The 26,885-nt window shown below is 50.0% G+C and overlaps 8 protein-coding genes across 8 annotated transcripts; 3 read left to right on the top strand and 5 right to left on the bottom strand.

Annotated features, from left to right (window-relative positions):
- Positions 1 to 655: 655 nt before the first annotated feature.
- Positions 656 to 1,933, bottom strand: N7447_001539 (uncharacterized protein; the record flags this gene model as incomplete). Its single annotated transcript, XM_057225815.1, has 1 exon — positions 656 to 1,933. One exon carries the CDS (start codon positions 1,931 to 1,933, stop codon positions 656 to 658), a length of 1,278 nt encoding a protein of 425 aa, XP_057089831.1.
- A 185-nt stretch (positions 1,934 to 2,118) lies between these two features.
- N7447_001538 (uncharacterized protein) lies at positions 2,119 to 3,210 on the bottom strand (the record flags this gene model as incomplete). The annotated part of the gene is made up of 1 exon (XM_057225814.1): positions 2,119 to 3,210. The coding sequence occupies one exon, from the start codon at positions 3,208 to 3,210 to the stop codon at positions 2,119 to 2,121; it is 1,092 nt and encodes a 363-aa protein (XP_057089830.1).
- Positions 3,211 to 3,767: 557 nt separating this feature from the next.
- N7447_001537 (putative pyrimidine 5'-nucleotidase) lies at positions 3,768 to 4,601 on the top strand (the record flags this gene model as incomplete). The annotated part of the gene is made up of 3 exons (XM_057225813.1): positions 3,768 to 3,864; positions 3,927 to 4,352; positions 4,420 to 4,601. 3 exons carry the CDS (start codon positions 3,768 to 3,770, stop codon positions 4,599 to 4,601), a joined length of 705 nt encoding a protein of 234 aa, XP_057089829.1.
- A 354-nt stretch (positions 4,602 to 4,955) lies between these two features.
- N7447_001536 (uncharacterized protein) lies at positions 4,956 to 9,120 on the top strand (the record flags this gene model as incomplete). Its single annotated transcript, XM_057225812.1, has 3 exons — positions 4,956 to 5,384; positions 5,448 to 5,729; positions 5,821 to 9,120. 3 exons carry the CDS (start codon positions 4,956 to 4,958, stop codon positions 9,118 to 9,120), a joined length of 4,011 nt encoding a protein of 1,336 aa, XP_057089828.1.
- A 604-nt stretch (positions 9,121 to 9,724) lies between these two features.
- On the bottom strand, positions 9,725 to 11,183 carry N7447_001535 (uncharacterized protein; the record flags this gene model as incomplete). Its single annotated transcript, XM_057225811.1, has 2 exons — positions 9,725 to 11,022; positions 11,078 to 11,183. The coding sequence occupies 2 exons, from the start codon at positions 11,181 to 11,183 to the stop codon at positions 9,725 to 9,727; spliced, it is 1,404 nt and encodes a 467-aa protein (XP_057089827.1).
- Positions 11,184 to 11,753: 570 nt separating this feature from the next.
- N7447_001534 (OSTA/TMEM184 family protein) lies at positions 11,754 to 13,907 on the bottom strand (the record flags this gene model as incomplete). Its single annotated transcript, XM_057225810.1, has 7 exons — positions 11,754 to 11,880; positions 11,955 to 12,310; positions 12,367 to 13,389; positions 13,448 to 13,535; positions 13,599 to 13,652; positions 13,705 to 13,722; positions 13,807 to 13,907. 7 exons carry the CDS (start codon positions 13,905 to 13,907, stop codon positions 11,754 to 11,756), a joined length of 1,767 nt encoding a protein of 588 aa, XP_057089826.1.
- A 341-nt stretch (positions 13,908 to 14,248) lies between these two features.
- On the top strand, positions 14,249 to 23,981 carry N7447_001533 (uncharacterized protein; the record flags this gene model as incomplete). The annotated part of the gene is made up of 3 exons (XM_057225809.1): positions 14,249 to 14,304; positions 14,352 to 14,387; positions 14,438 to 23,981. 3 exons carry the CDS (start codon positions 14,249 to 14,251, stop codon positions 23,979 to 23,981), a joined length of 9,636 nt encoding a protein of 3,211 aa, XP_057089825.1.
- A 395-nt stretch (positions 23,982 to 24,376) lies between these two features.
- N7447_001532 (aminotransferase-like domain-containing protein) lies at positions 24,377 to 26,454 on the bottom strand (the record flags this gene model as incomplete). The annotated part of the gene is made up of 9 exons (XM_057225808.1): positions 24,377 to 24,634; positions 24,698 to 25,060; positions 25,084 to 25,521; positions 25,575 to 25,651; positions 25,709 to 25,876; positions 25,935 to 25,977; positions 26,033 to 26,064; positions 26,149 to 26,185; positions 26,284 to 26,454. 9 exons carry the CDS (start codon positions 26,452 to 26,454, stop codon positions 24,377 to 24,379), a joined length of 1,587 nt encoding a protein of 528 aa, XP_057089824.1.
- Positions 26,455 to 26,885: the final 431 nt, after the last annotated feature.

Genomic DNA, 26,885 nt, shown 5'->3' with positions numbered 1-26,885 from the left:
GAACATCCAAAGCTAGGAGAATATCATTAGAATCTCATGTTCTTCGAGAGGTCTATGACTCCTAGAATGTAGTTTCCGATAGAACTTGTCCGACCGATGATGGAAGGTGTCTCGGTGCCGACCTGCCCTGGAATCAAACGGACTGATTCTGAGACCTTGATGCCATCCACGGATGACGCTTTCACGCTGTAGAACTTCTCCGAACTTTCCTGTTAGCGTCAGAAATCCCCTTCTGGAACCACCAAAGATCTGACAGAATTCTGTCCCACCAGTCTGTGTGGCTCCTAGGATCTCCCGGACATTGGTCCTCTGTAGGAGTCTGATCTCTGCAGGATATTCAAGTCATCCAAGTGATGAATCAAGAAAGTTGGAATCCCACATGTCGAAAACATTGGCAATCTGATGTCCAACAGTGATTGTCAAGCGAATTTCATTGGGCTCAATATCTCTGATCGAAGATCATGTTTTATACGAATCTATCGATAAAAGGCGACTTGGTACATATGTATGTAGTAATAATACAATATTTTTAGAACCTTGCAAGTTTGTATTGCCTAAGGTATGTATGACTTGCTGGAAAAGTACACTTAGATACAGTCATGAAATGCGGAGTAGATAAACAACAACCCCAATTCCCCCAAAGCGCGACGCGCTACTAGTAACGCTGTGGACCCCGCTGAATGGTATCATTTGCACCATCCAGCGCAATGCGATCTCCCTCTTCACCTTCGCCTTCATAGTACCGTCGATCCCGAATGTAGTACGGTCTCTCAACGTATTCCCCGACTTGTCTGTCCTCCATGAAAATACTGGGCTCGCGGCCCGGGCCAGCTGGTCTCACGCTCCCAACTCGCTGAACAACCTCATGCGAGTCTTCATAGCGAGGCTGTGGAGGACGAACACTGGCTGTCCGAATTATTCTCTCCTGGGGCAATCCACGCTCATCGACATAGACTGCATGGCGAGGAAGGTACTCCGCTACTTGTACACTGCTACTGCGTGAGTAAGGTTCATGGCCTTCCAAAGGAGCAGCGTAGCCATGTCTCTCATGGGCTACTACGGGACGAGCATATTCTGACGTCACTCGTCTGTAAACTGGCTGAGGCGGGGGCATTTCCTGCACATAGTGTCGTTCACCGTAAGGGTCTTGCACAACTGAAGGTGCACGAACACTGCCCGCATGATGATGCACCCTTTCATCGTAAACATCCTTTGGCATCTGGGAGACTGGCCGGGGAGGGGGCGGGGGCGGAGGAGCCATCGGCTGCAGTCTTGGTGCCTGCAGCAACTCGTAGTACTGAGTGCCATGCTCATCGACCACAATCCGGCGTTGAGGGGGTGCCATCATCCGAGCCGGCGGTGCCTCTTCGTAATAGGTCTCCCGATATGTTGGGGGCGGCATGTCATCCGCGGCAATGTAACGATGCTGTGCGTAAGGAGGGGCTTCTTCGTAGTACCTTGGCCGCTCGTGGACCGGGCGTTCCACAACGTATGATGCCGCTCGAACTGGGCGTGACTGGGCCTCAATGTACTCACGAGCATAGTCTGATTGCCGAGCATACTGTGAACTGGCCACTCGTCGAAGATCGACTTCGTCCCGAATTGGCCGCCTGATGCTCAGACGAGATATTGTGCGCTGGGGACCGGCATCCGGTTGGGACCCGTGGTACGGGTCAATCTCGTAAGCTGGCTCTCGCACTGGTGGTCCGCGACTTTCGTATAATGGAGTGTATTGAGGGGACGCGATATCAATGTAGATGGGGCGCGCTGCGGGGTTTCGGCCACGAACAACAGTATGATCATCAGCGAATGGTGGCGGCGAAACAGGCTCCTCTTTGATGAATGCCTCGGCAGGTTCTGCATTTTGTGTCCTGCGTGAGATTGGACGGGGCCCTTCATCACCTTCACGCAGCCTCCTCCGTTTCCGGGACATCACTTGAAAGTCTGGTGAATTGGGGCTGCCACGAGTAGAATCAGGTTCCAAGTACACCTGATCAGAAACATGTTCAGATCTTTCATCCCGGATTTGCTGGACGGAAGGAACCTTGGCAGTGGCCAGGGGCGACACTCGAGATGGCCGGGGAGCTGCCGGTGATGTGATATGATTTTGAACTACCTTCACGCTTGTAGGAGAGGGGGCTTGCGAATATCGCGGGTTCGGTCGGTGTATCTAGCATCTGGCCGAGATTTTCTTCCAGCACCACTTTCTACCTCACGCGGGTGTTCAGGATGATCCGGTGGCGGCGCTGCTGGAGCAGGTGGAGAATATTCGGGTTCGTCCACAGTCTCGAATTGATGCGAATCGCGGAAGCGGCTGACGGGAGCCTCAGCTTTGTGGTAGCGGCCCTGCTTCTGAGAATGGGAGTGACGCTGGTCAGCAACAAGGTAAGCATCTGGCATTTCCTGATCAGATCCAGGACGGTTGAGAGCTTCAAGTCGCTGCAACTCATCTGCGTAATGGGTTACTGGAACATGCGTGACAGGCCCTGTGGGTGCAATTATAGCCACGGGGGATGACTTTGGTTGTCCGCCAGTCTGGGGAGGCGAGTCAGGAGCTCTACTGGAGTAAAATGAATTGTCGTCGAAGGAGTCACTGGCTGCACCACCAGGACCACTCGCCTCAGACACATCGCTCAGCGAGACTGGTTTCACCACCTCAAGAGCTTGTTTGAAAACCTCAGAGACATCAAAGTCAGGCTTCGTGTCTTGAACCGCAGGTCTCTGTTTGATCTCTTGTTTCTTCAGCTCCACTTGATCACGCAGTGCCCTTTCCAACCTCTGCCTTTGTAACTGTAGTTCCGCCCTGATTAGGTCATCGGACTTGGTCAAGAAGATAGGATCGATCTCGGATGTAGGTTTTGAAGCCACACGGGCGGGTTGTGGTGCTGTGGGCAAGGCGTTTCTGGCCGAGGCACTCTGGGAGCTATTGTAAGGCTGTTTTGTGGCTCCAGCCACAGGCACATTCGCCGATACAGCTTTTGGGGGAGGATTTTTAAGTAAATGAGTTCGAAGAGGGACATTTTGGACATTTTTCCCCGACTTGCGCACCAGGTGCTGGGGAACATTGAGCCGGGGATGAGTGCCCGAGAAGACTTGGTCATTGATGGCTAAGATTTTTTCGTACTCCCGTACCTCATCATCCGGTGTAGGGGCTGAAATAGCCATGGGACCTGCTGGAAGGTGAGTTGCTGGCCCATGAGTTGCGGCCATGGTCCTAGGGAAAGCTAGGGAAAGGGATCGGTGAAGCTAGAACAAGATGAGAGAGACTGGAAGCAGATATGTTTGCTAACGTGTAAAACACACGTTGTATATCCACTCAGTCCAATCTACGATTGAGAAAGACTCTGAGAGTTGGATGATAGAGCAAATTAGGTGGTTTAAAAAGTCCACCATGCTGGCCGTTTGCCAAGGGCCCGCGGGCGCTAGATCTGATTAGGTAAGGCACGGGTGTTTGGACATCGGGAAAGTGAAGGGGAGAGAGAAGAGGAAGCTGAGCTTACTGTATCCTTTCTTGTGATCTATGCATCGATCATTTGCGTTGTCCTCCTGTCGGCTTATTAGACCTGTTGCAACCTTGTCTAGACTTTCACCTGTTTATCTACCCCTGCGATTCCATAATTCAAGATCGATGGCAACCAACGGCACTAACGGAGTCAGTGACTCACGGCCAATTTTTTTCTTTGATATTGACAACTGTGTAAGTCGAGAGAGCCTAAAGTTGGTATCCTGGTTACTGATTACTATGTACTCCTACAGCTCTATTCTAAATGTCGGTGCTCTTGATTTCCGCTCTTTATGACCTACTACTGACAGGGGGCCTCCGTGCAGCTTGCAACATCCACGATGAGATGCAGGCATTGATCAGTAAGTGAAGCCGACGCAATATGCTGGAACATACAACTAACACAATACACTTTTGCCGCTAGATAAATTTTTTGTCAAACATCTCGCCCTTAACTCGGAAGATGCCCATATGCTGCACCAGAAGTACTACAAGGAGTATGGACTAGCCATTGAAGGCCTTACCCGCCACCACAAGATCGACCCGCTTGCATTCAACCGCGAGGTTGATGATGCTCTGCCTCTTGACAATATCCTTAAGCCTGATCCTAAGCTGCGCAAGCTGTTGGAGAACCTGGACACAGCAAAGGTGAAACCATGGCTGCTCACCAACGCCTATATTAACCATGCCAATCGTGTGGTGAGGTTGCTTGGTATCGAGGATCTGTTCGAAGGTGTCACATATTGTGACTATGGAAGTTTGCCCCTGGTCTGCAAACCTAGTCAGGATATGTACGCCAAAGCGGAGAAGGAAGCCGGTGCCCCCAGCACGGATCAGTGTTATTTTGTTGGTATGTCATTCTCCACTGTGCGAGTATGACCATTTTGGACTCTTTGATTCTAATAGTGTTGAACCAGATGATTCCCACTTGAATTGTGTACATGCGTATGCTCGGGGATGGACTACCGTTCACCTTGTTGAGCCGGGTATCCCTATGCCACGCAAGCCGGCTTCGAAATACACAATCTCTAGCCTCGAAGAGCTCCAAGTGCTTTTTCCCCACGTCTTCAAACAGCAACGTGAAAGTGATGGTGCTTAGATAAGGACATGGCCATGATACTCTTTGTTTATTCCCCCTAGACTTTTGGTTTACGACTATGAACGTTTATGATTACGGCCCTATTTATATAGCCAAACACAGAAGACTTTGGATTATATGAAATGAAATCAGGGTCAAGCATGCTCTAATGATACAACAATGAAATCATTAGCCGTACCTCCATCAATGCGTGCAATGATCTACATCGTAAATTAGACGTTTCTGCCTCAGGCAGCGAATAATCACTTGACGCGCTCCGCTGGACTCAGGAGTTGCCGTGTTTCCGTTCTCTCAACAACCAGAACTTCTCGGTTATCGCTCAAGAGCTCATTGTAGCTCTTGAATCTATTCAACATGTCTGACCAAGCCTTAGCCGTAGGCACGGTCATTGAATTGCCCGATGGACGGCAAGCAACAGTGCGCTTCATTGGCACCACCCACTTTGCGGACGGACAGTGGATAGGCCTCGAGCTAGATGAGGCCACTGGCAAAAACGATGGCGCAGTTCAAGGAGAACGGTATTTTGATTGCAATCCAGGGTACGGCATGTTTGTCCGCCCAACCGTGGTTGGTAAGATTGTCCAGCCTGAGCCGGAGAGTAAACAAACCACCAAACCGGCTACTAGCGCTGCAGGTAGCAAAGCGCAACCTAAACCCGGAATCTCCGCTGGTATGCGGAAGCAAACCGGTCTATATCCTACAACAGCGAGGCGACAGAGTACCAATACAGCTTCAACTCCTACTCCGGCGCCGAAGAGTGTGGCCGCTCGATCGTCTCTCCGAGTATGTAATGTCCTACAATGTCATTTTCTCATATGAAGCTAACCCGGACTTCACCTTCTTTAGTCACCGACAAAGTCCCCAACGAAACAGCTCGCAACGACTGCGGGTCAAGCTACCCGCCCATCCACCGGGAGTAATTCCCGCACCTCTACAGTGGCGTCTAATCGACCCCGACTAGCTCCCAGCGCCAGAAGCTCCCTGGGTCCTTCTCCAACACAACCTATGGCATCTAGAGGCTCGAGACCCTCGGTGTCTGGGCCAGCAGCCCGAACCTCAAGGCCAGGCTCCCAAAGCACCGTTGCTTCATCAACAGCAGGGTTGACAAAGCGCCCCTCACTACGACAGGTTGGTAACACAAAATCATCCGATGGAGGAGACACGGGCATGAGCGGGCGATCCGTGGATCCAACCGATACTGAGTCGCCTGACACCGAAGGGGGGTGCGCAAGACGGAGCCACTGCGCCGAAGACCTCTCGACAGTCGATGACGGCTACACGCCCAGCAGCCTCGCGTCCTGGTGCTGCGCCCTCTGCATCTCAACGCCAAGGGCAGAGTGCTGCAGTCAATCGCGAGCTTGAAGAACTCAATGCCAAGCTCAGAGTCATGGAAAAGAAGCGAGCCGACGACAAGGAGAAGTTGAAGACCCTCGAGCAACTCCAAGCTGAGCGTGATAAATTTGAAACGATCATCCAAAAACTGCAAGCCAAGTATCAACCGCAGCAAATGGAAGTCACAGAGCTGCGCAAAAAACTGAAAGAACTTGAAACACGTTCTGACAGCGTGGAACGCATGCAGGCAGAGCATGAATCGCTCATGGAAATGGCTACGCTTGACCGCGAAATGGCAGAAGAGACAGCGGAAGCATTTAAACACGAGTGTTCAGCGCTGCGATCAAGGTTGGACGAGCTGAGTTTGGAGGTGGAGGTTCTCCGAGAGGAGAATGAAGAATACAGCCAGGAAACAACTCCCGAGGACAGAACCACTCATGGGTGGCTTCAGATGGAGAAAACCAATGAACGTCTCCGCGAGGCACTCATTCGTTTGAGAGATATGACACAGCAGCAGGAGTCAGACCTCAAGGCCCAGATCAAAGAGCTGGAGGAGGATCTCGAGGAGTACGCTGCTGTCAAATCTGATTACGAGGCTGCAAAGGAGAGACTTTTAGTCGCTGAGACCAATGTCGATGATCTCAAGCAGCAGCTGGAAACAGCACTAGGGGCCGAAGAAATGATTGAAGAATTAGCAGACAAAAACATGCGCTACCAGGACGAGATCAATGAGCTGAAAGCTGCCATCGAAGATTTGGAATCTCTCAAGGAGATTAGTGATGAGATGGAGTACACCCATATCGAAACTGAGAAGCAACTCCAAGAAGAACTTGAGTACCGAGAGAGTGTATTCAACGACCAATGCCGAAAAATCACACAACAGGACGAAGTCATCGAAGACCTTGAATACACATTAACCCGGTTCAGGGATTTGGTGACGAACCTGCAGTGTGACTTGGATGATATGCGCACAACCAAGCAAGTTTCGGAGGCAGAGACTACCGAAAATGCAATGCGCCACCGCCAGATGCAGGATTTGAATATGAAATTACAGGCCAACCAATCGAAGGCTCTGACCAAATCTATCGATGTCGAACTGAACCGTATGGAGTCTGAGGAAAACGCACAGCATCTTTCAATGATCAAGCTCTATCTCCCGGAGTACTTTGAAGGCGAAAGAAATTCCATTCAGGCTTTGCTTCGATTCAAGCGTGTCGGATTCAAGGCCAATATCATGAGCAGCACTCTACAAGAAAAGGGATCTGAGCACTCAGTAGTCTCCAACGAAGAACTTTTTCAAGCCCATGTGGTTTTAGAATATCTTATGTGGATCTCGAATGTGTGTGATCGGTTCGTGAACTATATCACAGCTTGCTCGCCTGAGCAATTTGGCAGCATCAAGGTCGCACTATTTGAAATGGAGCCAGTTGAGCGCATGTTGAACTTCTGGATCGAGCCTATGAAGAAGGACGAAGTGAATCTTGCAAAGCTTGCAGTGGAATTGCAGCGGTCTATCGCTCTCCTCGCACACCTTGCTGAAACCCTTCTTCCTTCCAACTTGGAGATGTTTGCCGATGAGCTGTGTATGCGGGCCCATTTATCTCAATCATACATTGAGCATTCAGCCGGAGCAATCTCACGCGTTAAGCTCATTATCAGCTCCAAAATGGTTGCGGCGGCAGAAGGTGATGAGGAAAACGTGCTTTCTCTGGATAAATTGGATGCTTTTACCCCCCAGGCCCGCGGATACAAGGTCGCGATGAGTAAGATCAGCCGGTCTCTTGACGATTTACGTTCAAGGTCACTTGCGCTTCCAAAGGAGGCCGACGAACCCTTCAAGAAGATTGAAAATGAGACCAGACAACTTTCGGAGCTTGCTCGGAAACTCGGCGAAAATCTCGTTGCCCTCACGAGTGATGAAGGCCGCACGGATCCGTTCAGCCCGGAGGAGATTCTGGACTGCATGTCCCAGGTAGCCATGTCTTTCGCTTCATCTTCCGAAGCCTCGGATGAAAGTAACGATCCTGTTTCATTGCTTTTTACCAGATTGCGGGAAATAGGCGACCAGTTTGAGGAGCTGGATTCCATCTCGTCAGATCTGTCTCGTACAGCAGAGTTTGAGAGAGCTGCATTCCCCTGGGTTGCCCGTGCTGTGGAATTGAAGTCCAACAAGATGACATCCCCTGATGCAGACGAGGAGATCCGCCAATTAAGAAATGAGATTCACGAAGCGTCAGCCGCACTTGGAGTCAAGGACAATACCCTCGAAGAGCAGGGCCTAAAGATTGAGCATCTTGAATCTAGGATGCGAGAGGCAAGCAAGAAGGCCGCCATGGTCAAAGATCTCGAAGCCAAGATCGAGGAAATTCAGACAGCAGGGAGTGAACTTGAGAAAATTGTCGAGCAACAAAAGAAGGAGCTTCAGACAGCTGAAACAGAGCGAGACGAGTTCAAGGCTCGTCTTGAGCGAATGAAGCGCATGTCTGGAACAGTAGGTCTGACAGCCACGGGTAACGGCGCTGTCATTGCCAGCGAGGCCTCTTTAGCTGCAATGGATGAGAACGAGTCTCTCCGTGCTGAGGTGGAAAGCCTCCGAGCAGCCGTGCGTTTCCTGCGCGAGGAAAACCGCCGTTCGAACATCCTCGACCCATATTCCGTCCAGCGATCTACTGAAATGCATGCCTGGCTTGATGCCCCACTCACGCGTGCCAAACCAACCCTCGAACAAGAGAAGATCCAACGTACTGCTCTCGAAAGTCGGGACGTCATGGCCCATCTCCTCAAACTAACCAAGGAGTCCCGTGTCACCGATCTCAAGTCCACGATGGTTGCACCAGCTAGTGACGACAATGACAACACAAGCCGCACTGCCTGGCGCCCTTCCAAGACCCGCCTCCGTTACCAGGTACTCCAGCAGCGCGAAAACTTTGAGCACTGGGCCGAATGGCGCGATGAAATTGTCAATCACGAACGTGAACAGAACCGCCTGGCTGCCGCCAAGCAGGAACGCGCAATGCGTGATCGTGTCTCCAGACACGCTCACAAGGCTTCTGTCGAATTTCCCCAGGGCTTAGGTCATGGCATGATGGGTCGTGCCTGGCAGATTCTGGGCATGCAAAAACACCGCAAAACCGGCTCCATAAGTACACCTGCCCCGGACGGTGTAGAGATAGTGACCACGGACTGAAGTTTTGATTTCATTTTATGAAAGCCAGGATATCGATCTTTTGTGGTTGTACATGACACTCATCATTTCTTTTAACTTGTACCCTATTTGTCTTTCCGGCAGCTACATTGTCCTTTTTGAGATACCCTACAGAGATAGTTAGCGTCAGACTTTATGTACAATCAACTTATGTATATTCCAAATGGATTGGATATCATGGCCAGATACCATGTGTATCAACCTGGACCTTGAACCCAGCGTCTATGTTGCATTAAATGTTCTTCTCTCTACCAGAATACTTCTTAGAATAATATTCTTATACATTTAAAGACCCCATGTAATCATATCAAGAGTGTATTCATTATTACTTCGATATTCCTAGGTACGCTATGTAGTACCTTGGTTAATCCCCTTAAATAGCAAAGACTAACCGACCGGAATCAAAATGGGGGTATTCCAACGCGCAATGAAAATAAGATAAAAGTCCAAACACAAACACCCAGCAAACATCCAACCAAGTGAAAAAAAAAATCCCCCAGTTTCTACCAGAAAGAGGGAAATAAAGAGACCAGCTAATTATCCAAATCCTAGAATAGCCCAAAATGTCCTCTTTAGAGAAGATAACTCAAAATGCCAACCCGATACCGGACTCCTGGTACCGCATATGTCCATTGTCGCGATACGAAGAGAACTTATGGTGCTGCTGCTCACCCTCGAAGATGGTCGGGTAGTAGACACTAGAGTCAACGTCCTTTTCTGTAGTAGATGAAGGGACCTGGAATGAGGCGCGGGGAGTGATGGCACTAGAGAAGACACTAGAGATGGAGCTATTGTTCCGTACTCTTGCACCACCAGTGATGGTCGTGGTAGTCGATGCGACTGTGGTGCCGCTCAGCGTGCGGGCTCGCTCCCAATTAAACCCGTTGTCGCCGGATATATATGCTTGCTTCGGAGACATAGAGGGCTTGGTGGGTGTAGGGAACATCCACTGATTTACGCGGTTAGAAATAGAGGAGCGGACTGAATTGATTGTGTCTCGGTTGTCGGGGAGCGGAATGGAGGGACGGTGTAGTGATGAGATCTGTGATGGCATCGTGCGCGAGCTGGCTAACGAGAGACTGTTCTTGGACATTGCCGAGTACTTGGATGGTGATGTATCCAACGATTCTCTGTACAGGCCCTTCGATGTAGGTGGAGTTCGAGGTACTCTTTCCCAGGGTTGGCTTGTGTTTGCGTCATTCGGCCATGGGGTGTTCAACGTAAGCTGGTTCCCTTCCGACTTTGACCTACTATGGACTGGAGATGCTGGAGCTTCTGGGAGAGGGATCTCGATGGGAGTGACTCTCGAGAAATGCGGGACCAGAGTACTCGTGGTGCGAACGGGTTCTTTTACGAACGAAGGCTCCAGGTTTCCAAGCGATCGGCGTTTCTGTGACCCAACTGGCTTGCGAGAGACTATAAATGCCTTTTGGCAATATCGATCTCGAACGCCGGTTGAAGTTGTCAAGGCACGAGGGGGCACCGGTAGCGTCTTGCGCTGGGTGCTTTCGTTTAGCTGGAAGGCTTCGAACGAAGGTAGGTCTGATAGTCGATTGCCTGATCGATGAATGCGAAGGTCCAATGGTTGATAAGTTTGGGGCGGAGGAGCTTGGAATGACTGAGATGGGTGATCGTGGAAGGATTGCACTCTGCGAAAGTCTGAAGGTGCGCCAATCTTCAATGGGGTTGTTGAAGATCGTTTCAAAGTCATGCTTGCCCGGTGAGAGGCTCGCGAGGCCAAGTTCCGACTGTCATTGAACCATGATGACAGTGAGTTCCGATGTTGATGGATACTTGGACTAGGGATATCATCGTATACCACCAGCTTCATGGGTGGGACAAGGTGTGGTTGAGTGTGGCATATTTTCATCTCTCGTTGAACGCCTGTAATGTATATTAGTTGATCATGTCTGGAGTTTTGACGTAACCGGATACATACCGTTCCCAGCTTGTCTAGGTTGACAGCCATCCTCGCCCGGTAGACATGTTAAGCATGATCGTGCCCAGCCAGTGAACAACGGCCCCGCCTTCTCCAAAGCCAACATGATGGCGACCAGCGCGTCGAGAAATCAATCCATCACCTTGAAGGGAATAGAAAGAGAGAAAGGAAAGGGACAAACCCGTTGCACAGGCAATCAGCCCCTCAGACGGGATGGGAACATCCTATAAGGCAGGCCAAACATGAGCGATTTGCCCAATTCGTCTGGGCACACACCGTTATGGGCACTAATGAATAGGAGCTAGGCCCAGTCAAGAAATACATCCTAACGCCAGCGCATTTAGCAGCATTGATCATCCGGTACGGAGCTGATTGAAGCATTGCTATTCGTTGGCGCCCTGTGGAGTGGTCACATCTGTGCTTATTCTTTCAAGCTATACCCTGTCAAGTACTTTTCCCTCGTGATGAGAAAGTTGGGCGCTTACAGAGATTGAAAGGAGTATCCTATTTAGAATTTCTTGGAGTTTTGTGATATTTTGCATTCTTCTGTTTCTATCGAAGAATATATACAGAACACATATATAAATATATCAGACCTAGAATGAGTAAATGAGTAAATGAGGTAGACTATCATGGTCCAGGATTCATCACAAGGCAAAATACGCTACAGAACGTGCTATTTGCCCCATACATTGTCCTGCTCTAAGCCGTCGTAGGCCCATTTGGGTCGATCTTCGTCGTTAGACTCTGGCTGCGTCGAATCGGCTTCAGCCTCCTCTTCGATTGGCTCTCCGGAGGGTCTTCTGGAAATTGGAGCCGGGGTTAATAACTCTGCTTTGATCCAGGGCTGCTACCAGCCAATGATTTGGGAACTCACGCGAATCGTCGAGGTTCAGGCTCTGCCCAGGCAGAACCGTACTCTCTCCGTATTTGAGCTCGATCTTCTTCCTCAGCCTCTGTATTTTCCACAACAAGGTCAACCAGCTGGCTGCGCTGCGTACCGCTGGAACTAGTGGACCCGACGTTTCGCTGCAAGGGACCGGGAGTCGCCGAGCTCGGGCTAGGTTTGTTGGAGTTCGGCTTGGGACTTTGCCTGTTCTCACCATCTGACGCGCGACTTTTCCTGTGCCTACGGGCCTTTTTGACATCTGCTCCTCGGTTTGAATCTTGATTTCTTCGCGAGGATGGCAGCCGTTGGTCCCTTGACACCTCGTTGGCGGTAATCACCGGGTACTATGCACGGTTAGCATCGCAATCATGACGAACACCTTGCACTAGCATCGACTTACATTCCAATCTCCAAATTCCAGTGCGCGAGCATTGACGAATAGTCGCTCATCCTCGTCGTCCATTGTGGTTTCATCGATTTCACTATAAGATCGGAATCTCTCTCTCGAGGTTTGACTGGGCCGTTTACTTCTGGGGCTGCGCTCACTAGGTTCGCCGCCCAGTAGAGGCGTGCGGCTGTTGGCTTCGCCCGGTCTGGGGATCCAATATTTTGCCTTACCTCCGCGCTCATACCTCATGCCATCCATTACTCGCTTGACTCGCGACTCCGACTCCTCATGCGGGATGATATTATCACCGGAGTCAAAGAGCCGATATCCGTAATTCTTACCACGTATAGTGAGTTTAGTGTCTTCAACCAAATCCCGCACGCCAAACGCGTCACGCAGCGCGTATTTTACGGGCATGCGTGCAGCTGAGATGGTCGGGTCCGCATAGTCGTGCCATGAGAATGCATACCAGTGAGCCATAGCGAAGAATGGCATCTCAAAACAAATAAGACTGTCCTGAATGGCCGCCGCGAGGTTGTCGGGGGTGTATCCAGCAACATTGCCAAGCGCTCCCAACCACTGTAGGATCGACAAGAAGAAGCCTTGCCAATATGAGGCAAAAATAATGAGTTTGATGCAGAGGAATTTGGGAATTGGGCGAAATGGCGTGAGATCATCATGTAGACACACCCAGAACATGGCAAGGGAGTAGAGACTGATCGTGACGCTGACATTATATATGATCCCTGTCCAGAGGTATCCAGAGCTCAGCCCAATATAGCCCTCTTGGTATGTGTCGGTTGCCTTCATTATGATGGAGGCGAGAGCCAGAATGGGCTTCAACCAAGCATACTGCAGGATACCACGTTTGACAGCGAGGAATGTGTGGGGATCGGAGACGTCAATCTTTGGGAGGAAGTGATTGAGAGGCCAGGCATGGGATATAGGAGGGCGCCCGTGAGCCATGATAATCACGGCCCGCTCGCCGCCGAGGAAGTTGATAAGGAGCTGGAAGAAGGTATAGATGGTGAATGCCTGCCAATGCCATCCGTTAATACGGGCTTATTCCACAGTCGGCCAAGGCTCCACATACCTCGTAGATGTCACGAACAGGATCCAGAAATTGAGCTGCCGTTAGCGACACGATGCTCGTCCATGACGATACTGCGTAAATCGGGACCCTAAGCTCAATCAGCACTGCTCTTTGTCCCCGCCCCTGAGATGATACTGGAGCCAATACTCACATCAACAATATGCGCACCACGTAGCGTTGAAGCAAGGGTTTTCGGTAGTTTTTTCTATATATATGGTGAGCTATATTTTGAGAACTGGGACGGTATAAGCTCGTACGTTTGAAACCATATGGACCTGCGGTTGGAGACAACATGTTAGCTTGGGAGTCTACAACGATCGCGCCTATAATTTAGGATAAAGAGGATATATTAGACTCACACAAAGGACAAGAGCGAGGAGACCAAAGCCGAGACACCTGTGACAATGATAATTGCGCGTGCCAGGCTGGAGCCTGTTCCTCCACCACCTGCGTTCGTCATGATTGCTGAAATTTAGGGACAAGTACGGTTTAGGGACCGCTTTTTGCCTGCGGAGATAATCCAGCTCATTCCGCGGAGTCGATAGAGGGGCAAAACATGTTGGTCAAGACCGAAATGGGGGGGAGAATCAAGCTGAGCAAATGTTGGTTCGGAATGAGGAGGGCGTGTTGTCCGATGACGATCTTCTCGTGACACCGCTCTCGGACTTCCTAACGTCCTCACTTTGCGACTTCCAGGATATTTGACCCAGCCACTTTGGTGTCGATGATTGAGAGATCAATTTTGGCTCGTCATTCGCGTTCTATCGCGCTGGCGCTGTCCATGTTAGCTGTCGGAGAGAGATGGCTAGTACAAGCTTGACCTCGGCTTTCCTGACGCCAGATCCAAGCTTCAATTGGTATGGAATCGCTACTCGGGCTATGGCTATTATACTGATCAATTTAGGTTCTTTCTCTTAGAACTGATTGTCTCCTGCATTCTGTAAGTTTGCGCTGTTCAACGTGGCTGAATTACGCTGATCACAGGCACAGCGCTTTGTTCTTTTTGCTCTACTTCAATCGGCTCTTCGCGAACCTCATCTCTTACGCGATCCGAGCCTACACCTGGCATTACTACCGCGCATATGTTGATATCAACGCACTGCAAATCTCCCTACTTGGAGGGAGAATCTTCTTCAAGGGCATTCGATACCATGGCGTGAACGAGACGATCTTTATTCATGGAGGATTCATAACATGGCGCTATTGGACGCGTGCAGTCGAGCGAAATGACTTGACAGGAATTCGACGCAAGGCAGATCTTGCTCATCATACCTCAAAGAAAGGACATGTGCGGTCCCCGCGCGATGGAACAGACGACAATCTGGGGGAGCAAGGTGGCATGGGAAATACAACTCAATTGCCGTGCCGGATTACTATCAACACATATGGCCTTGAGTGGTTCATCTACAACCGAACTCCCGCCTATGACAGCATCCTTGCTGGCTTTGGATACTCTCCCAAAAATGTTGATTTAGACGACGACAATTCAAACCCCCCAGGGTCTCGTGCGACGGCAGAAAATGGCAACGCAAGCAACACCTTTGGTCTTGAAGGCACGTCTGGCCATCGGCCAACCGTGAAACCCATGTCAGAGCGCAGCAGGAGCGAGAGGAGCGGGGCTGCGTCACAGAGGACTACGATTAGTGAATCAGAACTATCGGACCCTGTGTCCAATATGTTACAACTCCTGCCTGTGAAGCTAGATTGCCAAAAAGGAGCCATTGTCATGGGAAACGAGCATACTCGATCTGTGTTGACAGCGACATTCGACACTGGGACGGGCACCATCGATGCTTCCAATTCGGGTCCTCTTGATTTGTATCGTCAAATATTTTCATTTCAACTCAGTAATCCAGTGATTCAAATGCGGCCAAACCCGGATTTCAAGCAGAATCAGTCGGCGACCGCCAAAGACCTAGGCGCCGTGCAAGAGAAAGAGCCCAAATCGAAGAAAAAACCGCAAAATATGTTCAATTATCAATTTCAGAGGCGGAGAGTATGGCACAGCATTCGAGACTTGGTCCCATATTTTCAGACGTCCGTCGAATCGTTCCATAACGATGGCAGACACACCAATAGTCTGCCGAGGAGCCAGGCAGATTTTCCTGAGGTCCGCTGGACCGGTCTCTCCCGATATCTGGAGGAAGGGAGCGAGGATGCCCATGAGAAATGGAACTCAGTTGAATATGGCAGGTTTTCTACCATCGTGGATAGCCCTAGCTTGAATATAACCTACTTCTGGGATATCCCTGGACGAGTCCTTATTCAACCAACGTCAACTGTTCGATCTCGACCAATGGATAACAACATCAATTATGCTCCCCCTCCGGAATGGGGGATTGACATCAAGATTGATGGAGGTACGATAAATTACGGACCATGGGCTGATAGGGAGCGGGTTGGCCTTCAGAATATCTTTTTTCCAAACTTCTATCGCAACGCTGAGCCGACAGAGCAACTAGCCCCTGGTGTCCTGCGACAAAGCACATCATTTAAATTGTGCGTGGAAATCAACGAGGAGTTGACATTGCGCATCCCGACACGAGAGCCTTCTAAGGATTGGCAATGGAAGGGTCGTGCTGATGCCGTTGGGGGTGCATCGAGAGCAAAGAAGCCAAACGACCAGAAGAAAGCTCGAGCCAAAGAAGGTGAAAAGGGCTACCTTGGCCCTGAAATTCGCCCGTTTGGGTGGCTTTCCCTTTGTGTTGCCGCCGACTCTACCGTCAATTATGCCATGGACATGGTGGGATCGAGTGCCGGGTTTCGAAATGAACTTTCTATCGACTTGCGAGAATCGAGGTTATCATCCAGCATCAATCATGGCTTGCTTTGGCAATGTCCTCGGCAACAAGTCACTTGCGATCTGTCCAACCCGCTCTCCTGGAATGGTCTTCGTTCATGGAAGTTTACTGCCGAAAGCCAGGACCTACAGCTTTTCCTGCTACGCGATCACATATTCCTTATTACAGATCTTGTAAGTGACTGGGCTTCGGGACCACCTTCGGACTACTACGCATTTGTGCCTTTTATCTACAACCTCGATCTCAATTTCTCCGACTTCCAACTTTTCATCAACGTCAACGACCGAAACATCATCAACAATCCTTCGGATCTGGAGGATAACCGATTCATTGTCATCAAAGGCAAGCGCCTGACGTCGAATGTTATGATACCATTGAACAAATACCAACCTGAACAAAATGCCATCGAGTTCAGGGTCAACCTTGAAGATGGCGGCGTGGACTACACAACTCCTCTATGGGATACCCTGCACGAGTTCTTGCCTCAAAAGTCCATGGCCACTCTCGGGAATTTGTTCATTGACGGCTCCTATAACTATTTCCAGTCAACATCCCCGGAACTGACTGACACGCTGATGCTCAACATCGATGGTACTTCACCTCGTCTATACCTTTTTGGATTCTTAATCAAGAGTTTCATGACAGTCAGAGAGAACTATTTTGGTGAAGAGATGCACTTTAAGACACTTGAAGAATATCAAGAGCTGGTCTATGCCGACGAGCCACCGTCAAACCCCACAGGCATCAACCCAAACCGAAAGTCAAATGACATGGATGTGCTTGTGCATGTCACGGTTGACGGCCCCCGTGCTTTGCTCCCTGTGAATATTTATGACCACTCAAAGTGCATCGGACTTGGTGCAGCCTCACTCGAAGCAGATTTGCGCTTCACTAACTACTATATGGACTTGCAATTTTCTGTCACCCCGTTGAAAATCGATTTGGAGACCACACAGCTAGATGGCCCTTCCACGATCTCTAGCACTCAGCTGTTCATCGATGGAATCTCGGTTTACGGACATCGCCTGTTTGGCTTGCCGCCGCTTGAACCAACCTACGTTTGTAATTGGGATTTTGAAGTCGGTAGAATTGTCGGAGAATGCTCCACTGAGTTCTTGGCCTGCTTGACTTCATCTTTGAAGAGTTTTGATTTCTCGTTTGACAACGAGGAAAATGCTTTGCCAATGCTGTTCCCCGAGCTTCTATTTGACGTCACTTTCTTGAGAGCCAAGATTGACTCGATTCATGTCTCCGTGCTACTGGACCAAACAGCTGTGATTTTGAGCTCACGGCCCTTGAATGTGAACTTCAATGATTGGGCAAACACCAAGTTCTCGAAACGCATGAGCCTTCTCATTCCGGATATCTCGATCGCTGCCGTTGATCGTCAATCTGTCTATCAATACAATCCATCGGCGGGAGAAATGATTTCCCCCATAGGACTTTTCCAATTCACAATTGGGCTGAAGATGGCTTTGCGTAAATCTGATATTGCGGAAAGTCGACGACTTCAACAAGAACATATCAAGATCCACGATCAGCGGACTCACAGGGCACAGTGGTTGCTTTTTGACTGGGAGGAGACTGGCCCAGCTTCAACGCTTCCTCCTGACGACGAGGTACTCCCTCCAACAATGGCTATACCTTCGATGCCTGAGCCTATCCATGGCAGGCATGGCTCTATTGATGCATCTTCATATCAGAGAGCTTCAGGGCCTCGTTCCGGTGGAAGTATCAATAGTTTCTTTGTCGAGTCAGAAGCATCAAGTATGAAAAGTGTCCGGATACATACTGCCAACAGCCCCAGAGCAGCCTCATATCCTGTTTCCAAATCACGCCCTTTTCTGCCTACCAGAGGATCGAGCCCGTCCGTCTCAAAAACCAACCGGTCGAGAGATAGACCAAACTCCGGGCCTCGGGGAGGCGCATTCTCGTCTTCTGCGACAAGAGACGCAAACCCATGGATAATGCCATATTTCTCGTACTACAAGCTTCATTTGGACACATCTGAGCTTCCGTTGCCATTCGCAGATGAAGATAACAAGATGAATGAAGCCTCTGCAATGAATCAAAAGTCCATGTTTCTCACATTTAATGATGATCAAACGAAATACACGAATCTTGCGTGTGAGATCCCGCTGGGTATTAGAGGATTTTGTACACCGAAATTCCTTCTAACTCTAGCTACCTTACTGGATGGGTTGGAACCAAAGCATCCTACGCGAATCATCGACTCGCTCCAAAAGGATGTGATATCGAACATCGTTGGCTACGACAATGCCATGAACCAACCGAAAATTTCAACGGCTGTTGCTCTTCGCGTTCCCTCCATTCAATTACGACTAGTTGACCTGTCCGAGGCACCCAACGACAAAAAGATCGAGTTCCGAGATGAATACAGCATCGAGATCCGTCGTCTGCATACTGAGTTCCAGAGAAATGTTCAACGTCGGAAAGGCGATCTACTCGAAGGTCTCAAACAAGGTGTAACGGTTCGTGCGGCAGCGGACCACGTCTCAATTTTTATCGAGGGCAGTCGAGCAGATTCCTTCCACGAGAAAGCCGTGTTCAATTCTCACTTGGAAGATATGAATTTCTGGCTCGTGACCTCGCCTAATATTCGCTCCAACCTTCAAATGCGAACATTCAATACAATAACATCAGCAAAGTCGGTGGAACGTCTCGCATTTCTTGTTCGTCGAGCCACAACTATGTTTGATTCTGTCGCCTCGTCCTTTCAACAGCTTCTAACGACCAGCGAGAAGCGCCTACAATACCTCTTGTACTCCCTCACCCAATCGGCTACTGATATACCTGATCCAGTCTTCCTTGCTCGCATATCTTACGTTCTCAGGGTTGCTTCAACCCACCTGCGGCAGCATGACTCGTGGAAAATCATATCTCGCATTCGCAAGATTTACAAAAATCTACCTGCTCATCAGAAGCGTGAGTTGGAGCAGAAATGCATGTGTGACAATTTCCCTCTGCCAGAGGATGCCAAAAACGCTGTATTATCCGGCTTTGACCACTGGCGAGCTTGGGACCTGGCACATGTTGCCAAAAGCTATGTCATGCGCCGTGTTTGGCCGCACGCCGCTGAACGCCAGCAGATTTCCCAGCCTTCAATGTTCCTATCCTCTACCATCCACACATTCCGATTCTCCATGGATCCTGGTCCAAGAGAAAGCGATATGATCATAGGGAACTTGTCCACTGTTGCATCATTTGCTCCAGACTCGTCTGAAGGGGAAGGGGGGCTGGGCAAGAACCTCATCACCCTAGAGTCTTATTGCGGGTCAACAGCCCTGAGGCTTCGTTGGGAAATTCTGGACCTTGTTGAAGGAGTGGTCAAGGTCATGTCGAATATCACACTCGAATCCTCGCCGGGCCACGTTCCAAGTGACAAGGTCCAAGAGAAGACACCGACTGAGCTGCAGTTCATCTTTGGCACTGATTTTGGTTCCATCACTCTCGATGGTATCAATGTTAAGCTTGCTATGGTAGCGAAAGCTCTTCGAGGATCGATCGTGCACAAGTCGCTTGGTGCCAAAGGATCAGAACATGAAGACCTCGCTATATTGTTTAGCGCTGAAGGATGCTCATCTGAGCTTCAAAGTCAATCCACAACTCTAATGTTGTCAAGAATTGCTGACCCATACATCTACCTTTCACTTGCATCAGAAGAAGATAGCAACGAATACCGACATGATTGGAAGCTCGCTGGGTCCTGTAGGAAGCTTCGTTATGACATGAAAGAAGACCCTGTCAGCTTGGCACACACAGCAGACAGACTTATCGCGGACGAAGTCAGATACATCCGGCAACTTGTGGATATTGTCAAAGTACCAAAGCCGGAATCCGATCAGAGCCTCGCATCAAATAAGCCTACTCGTGACACCTTCCATGCGGCAATGTTCTTAGAAGACTATCGGTTTGCCTTTAGCCTTTTGCCATCTTTGACATACCTTGTGTCAGGCGAAGTAGCTCGCATGTCAGTGATGCCTGCAGAAGCATCCAAAATCGAGGTTGACTTTGATGTGAAGAAGAACTCGCACATGTTCGTATCGGGTGAAGGCGACAGATTCAATGTTTTGTCAATGCTGGAAATCCCTCCCGTAAACGGGCGAATCCTTGCCAACCTCTTACCAGAACGCAAGGAAATGGAGGTTGATGTCACGATTGAACTCATCCGCCTAGAAACCAGTGCTGTGCGCAGTCTCCTGGCTGTTTTGACAGGACCTGATGTTTCCCATTTGATTTGTGACCTTAAGCAGAATTTGGATGTTCTCCAGTCACACTTGAAAGACGTGCTGTCGCTACAGAGGGAGCCCCCAAAGCCCAAACTAGTATCTGGTACCCAGGAGATCCTCTACAAGTTCCGTCTCACAATGGCTGGATTCGAAATTCATGCCATTGCGCCTGGCCTTAATAGTAAAGATTACTCTGCCGAGATGATATTCAGTCTTGGAATGATGCGTATGCGACTTCAAAACGGACTAGACCGAGGATACCCCATGGAGCATCCCGAATTCAACATCGATGCCTCTCAAATTAGATTTGAGCTGCTGAGACAAGAAAATGCTAGCCGTCAATCATATGGCGGCTTCTCTGCTGGAGTGAAGCTTCAGGGAACCTCTGCGGTCCGCGAGAATGGGGAGATCACGAGAGCATACCATTTCACCAGCGACAGGTTCGATGTCGAACTATTCGCCGAGACTGCAGCCCTCGTGGTCGACATTGCCGTCTATACACAAGAGCGCATCAAGACTCTCGACCTTTCTCATGAAGTCAAGCGTCTTAGGAAATTGAGACATGGCAGCCACATCGATACAAATGACGGGGCCCCTACTGCCCCCGAAATTCATGTCAACGATGATTCCACTCCGGAAACATTCCTTAATGCTCTTTACTCTTTACAATTCCGGACTATTCAAGTAGCTTGGAACATGGCCACGATGCATAACAAGTTTGGCCGACAGCCCGAGGACTTGGTCTTTTCAATCCAGCAAGTTGAACTGTCCAACAAGAAGAAGAACGCAGCCAAACTTCGAATTGAAAACATGCAACTTCAGATGGTACCATTTGGGGCGGAGAGAGAAAAGCGCTCGCTTAATTCAGCCCTTATGCCAGAGTTGGTCTTTAACGTGGCGTATTCCTCCAAAGGGAAGGAAGTTTCGCTTGTTTTCCAAGCAGCTGGCAAATCTCTCGACATACGCGCCACGTCCGAGTTTATTATTCCGGCCAGTATGATACAAGACTCAATTGCTACTGCAAGCGAGGCGCTTCGTGAAGGCAAGGCTGTTTGGGCAACCAGAGCTGAATCTCCTGAAAACACCAATATCAACAAAGATCGCAGCCTTTTCGGCAACAGACGATTGCGATCTCTCCTCGTCGATGTTGACTTTGCAGGCGCTACTGTCACGCTTCAAGGAAAACTTGGTCATGATCACCAGACATTGTTAGCGGCCACATGGAAGGGAAGCCGACTCTCCGATGCAAAGTATGGCCAATATGTACAAGGCGATGCAGCGACCACAGCAACCCTGCGAGCACCTGGAGTGGCGTTCAAAGTCCAATTCGAGGATAATGGTACCGATGATCCCGCACTAAATGCGGAGTTAAAGGTTGACCCCTCAACGAATACATTATATCCAACCCTTGTTCCTCTCGTCAAGCAAATGACTGCCACAGTCAAGGAGATCATGGGCGACCAACAGGGCCAGTCTCGAAGGCCATCTGCAGCAGCGAAGTTACAGTCACAGAAACTTATGCAAGAGAAGCCATTTGGTGCCACCGATCCGACCAGCATTCTTGGTCGGTGCAAGGTAAATCTGGGACTGCTGTTTTGCAAACAGGAGTTCAGCTTAAGCTGCCAGCCGATTGCAAGAGTCGCAGCCACTGCAAGGTTTGAGAGTGTTTACGTGACTGTCAACACGGTCTTATCGGAAGAGCAGGGCCGGTTCCTTGCTCTTTCTTTGGCTTTCAATAGCTTGGAAGCATCTGTAAAGCATGTATACTCCAATGAATCAACCGCAAGCTTCGAGGTCAAGTCCATGGTGTTATCCTTGATGAACAGCAAGCACCTTGGCCGAATGAACGGTATGTCAGCTATTTTGCGCGTTAGTCCGATGAAGGTCGCAGTCAATGCCAAGCAAGTTCAAGACTCTTTACTCTTCAAGGAGATCTGGCTTCCATCCGACAATGAAACCAGCTCGAGCGAGCCCGTCCAGCCAGAACCGTCTGAAGCGCAAGCCTATATTGTGCAGCGATACCAACAGGTTGCGTCAGCGTCCGCATTCCCCTGGAATACTACTATCGCGATTGAGAAGCTCGAAATTCAACTCGATTTGGGCTCGACGCTAGGCAAGGCACAATTTGCCATTGTTGATCTGTGGGTGTCTACCAGCAAGACATCCGACAATGAGCAGAACATGTGTATCAACTTCGGCTCAGTTGCGATCGAGAGTAAAGGTCGCATGAGTGGAATTGTCGAACTTGGAAAGCTGAAAATTCTTACCTCCATCGAATGGCCCGACTCCCTTGGGACGGGACGCACGCCGTTGATTCAAGCTACGATTGCCTTCCATCACCTCCAAGCCAAGGTGTCATTTGACTACCAACCTTTCTTGGTTGCACAGATTGCCATGTTCAATTTCTTGATGTACAATGTTCGAAACACGTCCGGGGCGCAGAGCCAGCGCCTTTTCAGTATCCTGGAAGGCGACAAAGTCCAGCTATTCTGCACATCTCTGACAGCATCACAAACATTGGCGCTATTCCAGGCATGGCAGCGCTTGATCCAAGACGTCCAAGCAGCCTACAAAGCGTCACTGCTCGAGGTAGAGCGGTACCTCCGTCGGAAGTCTTCTATTCTGACCGAGCGCCTCGAAGTCAGCGCCAAGGATCTGGTAAAGAACAACGACGAGCAGCCTGAAAAAGCACCCATCTCTCTACACACCGGAGTCGTCGTGAAGATCCGCCACGTCAACCTGGGAGCATTCCCCAGCTCATTCTTCGACAACCAGATCTTCAAGGTAGAAGCCTACGATGCCGAGGCCCGATTCGCCGTCTCTCTCGAAGCCAACAAAATCCACAGCGCTCTAGGCCTAACACTGGGCCAACTTCGCGTAGCACTATCTAGCATCACGCGACCCACAAGCGCCCAACTCGACGAAATCTCAGTGGATGAGATCGCCGAGCGAGCCGCAGCATCTCGCGGCGGAACAATCCTCAAAGTGCCCCGGCTAGTCGCGAGCATGGAAACCTGGCAGGTTCCAGGGACCCACCAAATCGACTACATATTCCGCAGCACCTTCGAGGGCAAAGTCGATGTCGGCTGGAACTATTCGCGCATCAGCTTCATCCGCGATATGTGGGAGACGCACTCGCGTGCGCTCGCCTCGCGACTTGGCAAGCCCTTGCCTCCTTCTGCAGTCCGCATCACTAGTGGACCGGGAAGAGGCGGTGAAGGGGGTGGTGCTAGCTCTGAGCAGCAGGAGAAGATTACTGCGGTTGTCAATGTGCCCCAGTCCAGGTATACCTATACTGCGCTCGAGCCGCCGGTTATTGAGACGCCGCAGCTCCGGGATATGGGTGAGGCTACGCCGCCGTTGGAGTGGATCGGGTTGCAGCGTGACAAGCTGCCTAATGTGACGCACCAGATTATTATTGTCACGCTGTTGGAAATTGCTAAGGAGGTGGAGGATGCCTATAGCAAGATTCTGGGGTCGTGATCTTCTTTCTTGGAAGTGCTCCTTCTGAATGCTCTTGATTCATTTGGACACTTCTTATCCTTTGTTACTTTGTTTTCACTCTATTGCCTGATACCATTATTGTTTTTGTACATTACATTACATCATATCATTAATTATAGACATACTATTCTTTCCACTCGATATTGAATCTCGGATAGAAGAATAAAACTGTAGAGTTGTTGACTAGATAAATCAATAAATTGACCAAAAAGAGTTAAAACTGAGAATGAGATATGTTTTCTGGAACACGACGAAAAAAAACAACCATTCTACAAAGCCGCGATATCTACCATCTAAAACCGCAAAACTACCTGTGTTAATGTATCCTCTTTGTAATAAAAGAGATTCGTCAAAATCGTAGGCCAGGAACCAGGTTACAGGCCAAATTGCGCGCGCAGAGCCTCGGCGAAGCGCGAGATGGCCTCGTCAATCTTCTCTGACGAAGCAGCTGCGAAGGTCGCACGGAAGAACATCTTCTCCTCGACAGTGTCATGGTCAGGTTTGAACCAGCTGCCGCGGGAGAGAAGGACGCCTCCGTTCACAGCAGACAGGAAGATCTCTTCTTCAATAGCGGCGCGAGTCTTGCCCACAGCAACACCGGGGTGCTTGTGCCAGTCGATTTCCATCCAGTGCTGGTTAACAAATTAGTATTTTCTTCAGGATGATAGGTGAACGGGGCCAGAGAGAAAACTTACGAACATGCCAGCCGCGGGGGCTTCCCAGTGAATGATTTCACGGGGCAGGTGCTTCTCGCACGCGTGGACGAGCGAGTCACGACGAGCAGTGTACGACATGCGCAGGTTGATCAGCCAATCCAAGTAGCCGGAGTGGCCCCAGTGCTCATCGAGAAGTTTGAAGAGCGTGATCTGAGCAATACCGCTAGGGTTCTGCGAGGAAACCTCGAATGTACGGATGAAGCGCTCGATGATCTCTTCGGAGGCGACGATCCAGCCAACCCGGGAACCGGGCGAGATAACCTTGGAGAAGGACTCGAGGCGAACGACACGACCATCAGTGTCCATGCTTAGGAACGAGGGGACAAGTGACTTGATGAACTCCTCGTGGGTGGCGGGGGAGGCACTGGAGAGGCGTCCCCGCTGGTATAAGGCTGCATCTGCAGGAAGTAGTAGGGTTCGTCCTCGACGATGATGAGATCGTGCTTCTGTGCGACCTTGTACGTGGCGTGGCGACGCTCCGCGGACTGAGTGGCACCGGTCGGGTTCTGGCCTGTTGGAATGGTGTACAGCACGTAAGGCTTGCGTGCACCCCGGACGGCGACATCCCAGTTGCTAAGGATTTCGTCCATTTTCTCTGGGATAAGGCCTTGCTCGTCCATTGGGATACCCACAGCCTTGATGCCCAGGGGGAAGGCGGTCTCGGCGGCACTGGCGAAGGTATATTCCTCCATGAGGATGTAGTCTCCGCGCTCACAGAACACGCGGAGAGCAGTGTCCCAGGCACACGTGCTACCGGCGGTCAGGGAGCATTGCCAGTCGGAGTAGGGAGGGCTGTGGATGATCTGCTTTATTTAGTCTCTGTTGAGAAACGAGATACCTGGTGATTTATACTTACTTCGGTGTGCTCCGTGACAAAACGGAGCAATGGCGCAGCTCCGATAGCTTGTCCGTAGTTAAGGGCAATCTCCAAGTCTAAGGAATTGGATCAGTCATGGTCATTTCTAATGCATGAAGAGAAGCGGAGCTCACCATAAGTGCTAGTTCCTTCTTGGATATCATGCTTTCCGGCACGAAGAACTGTGCCTGACTCCCGAGTAGCCTCCGGAGAGAATCCGGGGGCAGTGGGGACCTTGATATCCAAGTGCTCGAAGGGGAAATATTCAGGCGAGGGAAGTCCACCACCGAGAGAAATAAGACCTTGAGAATCAAATTAGACCATGATTCCTAGAAAAAAGAAAGTATTCCGAAATATTACCTGGGGTTTTCAGGTAACGAGCGGCAGTCTTCAATGTGGACGCCTAAGGTGACCGGATTAGCAAAGATGAACTTCGTATCGCGCAATTGAGTGCGAACCTTGCGAGATTTGGCTTCGAGTGAAAAATGGTCTAGGGTCGCATGCGAGTTAGTATAAGTAGAACAATTGTGAAAAGAACTTGGTATAGATTCAGAAAGGGTTAAGGTAAACATACGCTCAAACCGCTTAGCCTTGGGCTTAGTATAGCAGATCTAATAGTCACAAGCACATATCAGCATTCCACATCCTGCAATTGACTTCTTTCGCCCATATCCTCGCGACGCCTAAGTCCAATCCAGAATTACCATACCGGGCTCTTGAACATATCACTGCTGGATGCCGCGGCCACGCCGGTGGGGATCTTAGCCATCTTCTCTCTCCATGCTGGCACGCCATTGACAGTCAATGGATCCGGGATAGGGACAGCCGAGGTATCGGTGACGCCCACCAAGTTGACATCTACGGGTGTCGGTGGACTCATATTGGGTTGGCGGTGTAAATGCGAAAGGCGGAATCGGAGGGGTATGCGGGGGTTATGCGGAGGGGGGTATATAGCGTATTTGGAGTATTGGTCTATGTGAGCGCTGTGAGTAGCAAAGCAGGCTATATAAGAAAGATGGAGAAACCAAAGTTGCTACAAAGGTCAAGTCGGCGAAAGCGGAGCGGAAGTTGACCTCTCTCCATCCCGATAACTTTCTCCGAACCACATGACTCATTTTATAAGATAAGAGCAACGTACTATAATGTCGAGTGTAATTTTTACTTTTTCTCCAATTTTGGGGATCAATGGCTATAGGCGCATGCCTCTCTGTATGCACTGGCATGTCAAAGGGCGTGGGGTACTAATTTTTTTTTTGAAGCTGGGATAGGTTCAGGTATCTTTTGTAGGTGTTGTGCATACAAAATATACAT

This window comes from Penicillium robsamsonii, assembly GCF_028829455.1.
Source record: "Penicillium robsamsonii strain IBT 29466 chromosome Unknown utg000001l_segment0_segment0, whole genome shotgun sequence".
NCBI lineage: Eukaryota > Fungi > Ascomycota > Eurotiomycetes > Eurotiales > Aspergillaceae > Penicillium > Penicillium robsamsonii.
The sequence above is the reverse complement of the archived record's forward strand: the minus strand, read 5'-3'. Positions and strand labels throughout refer to the sequence as shown.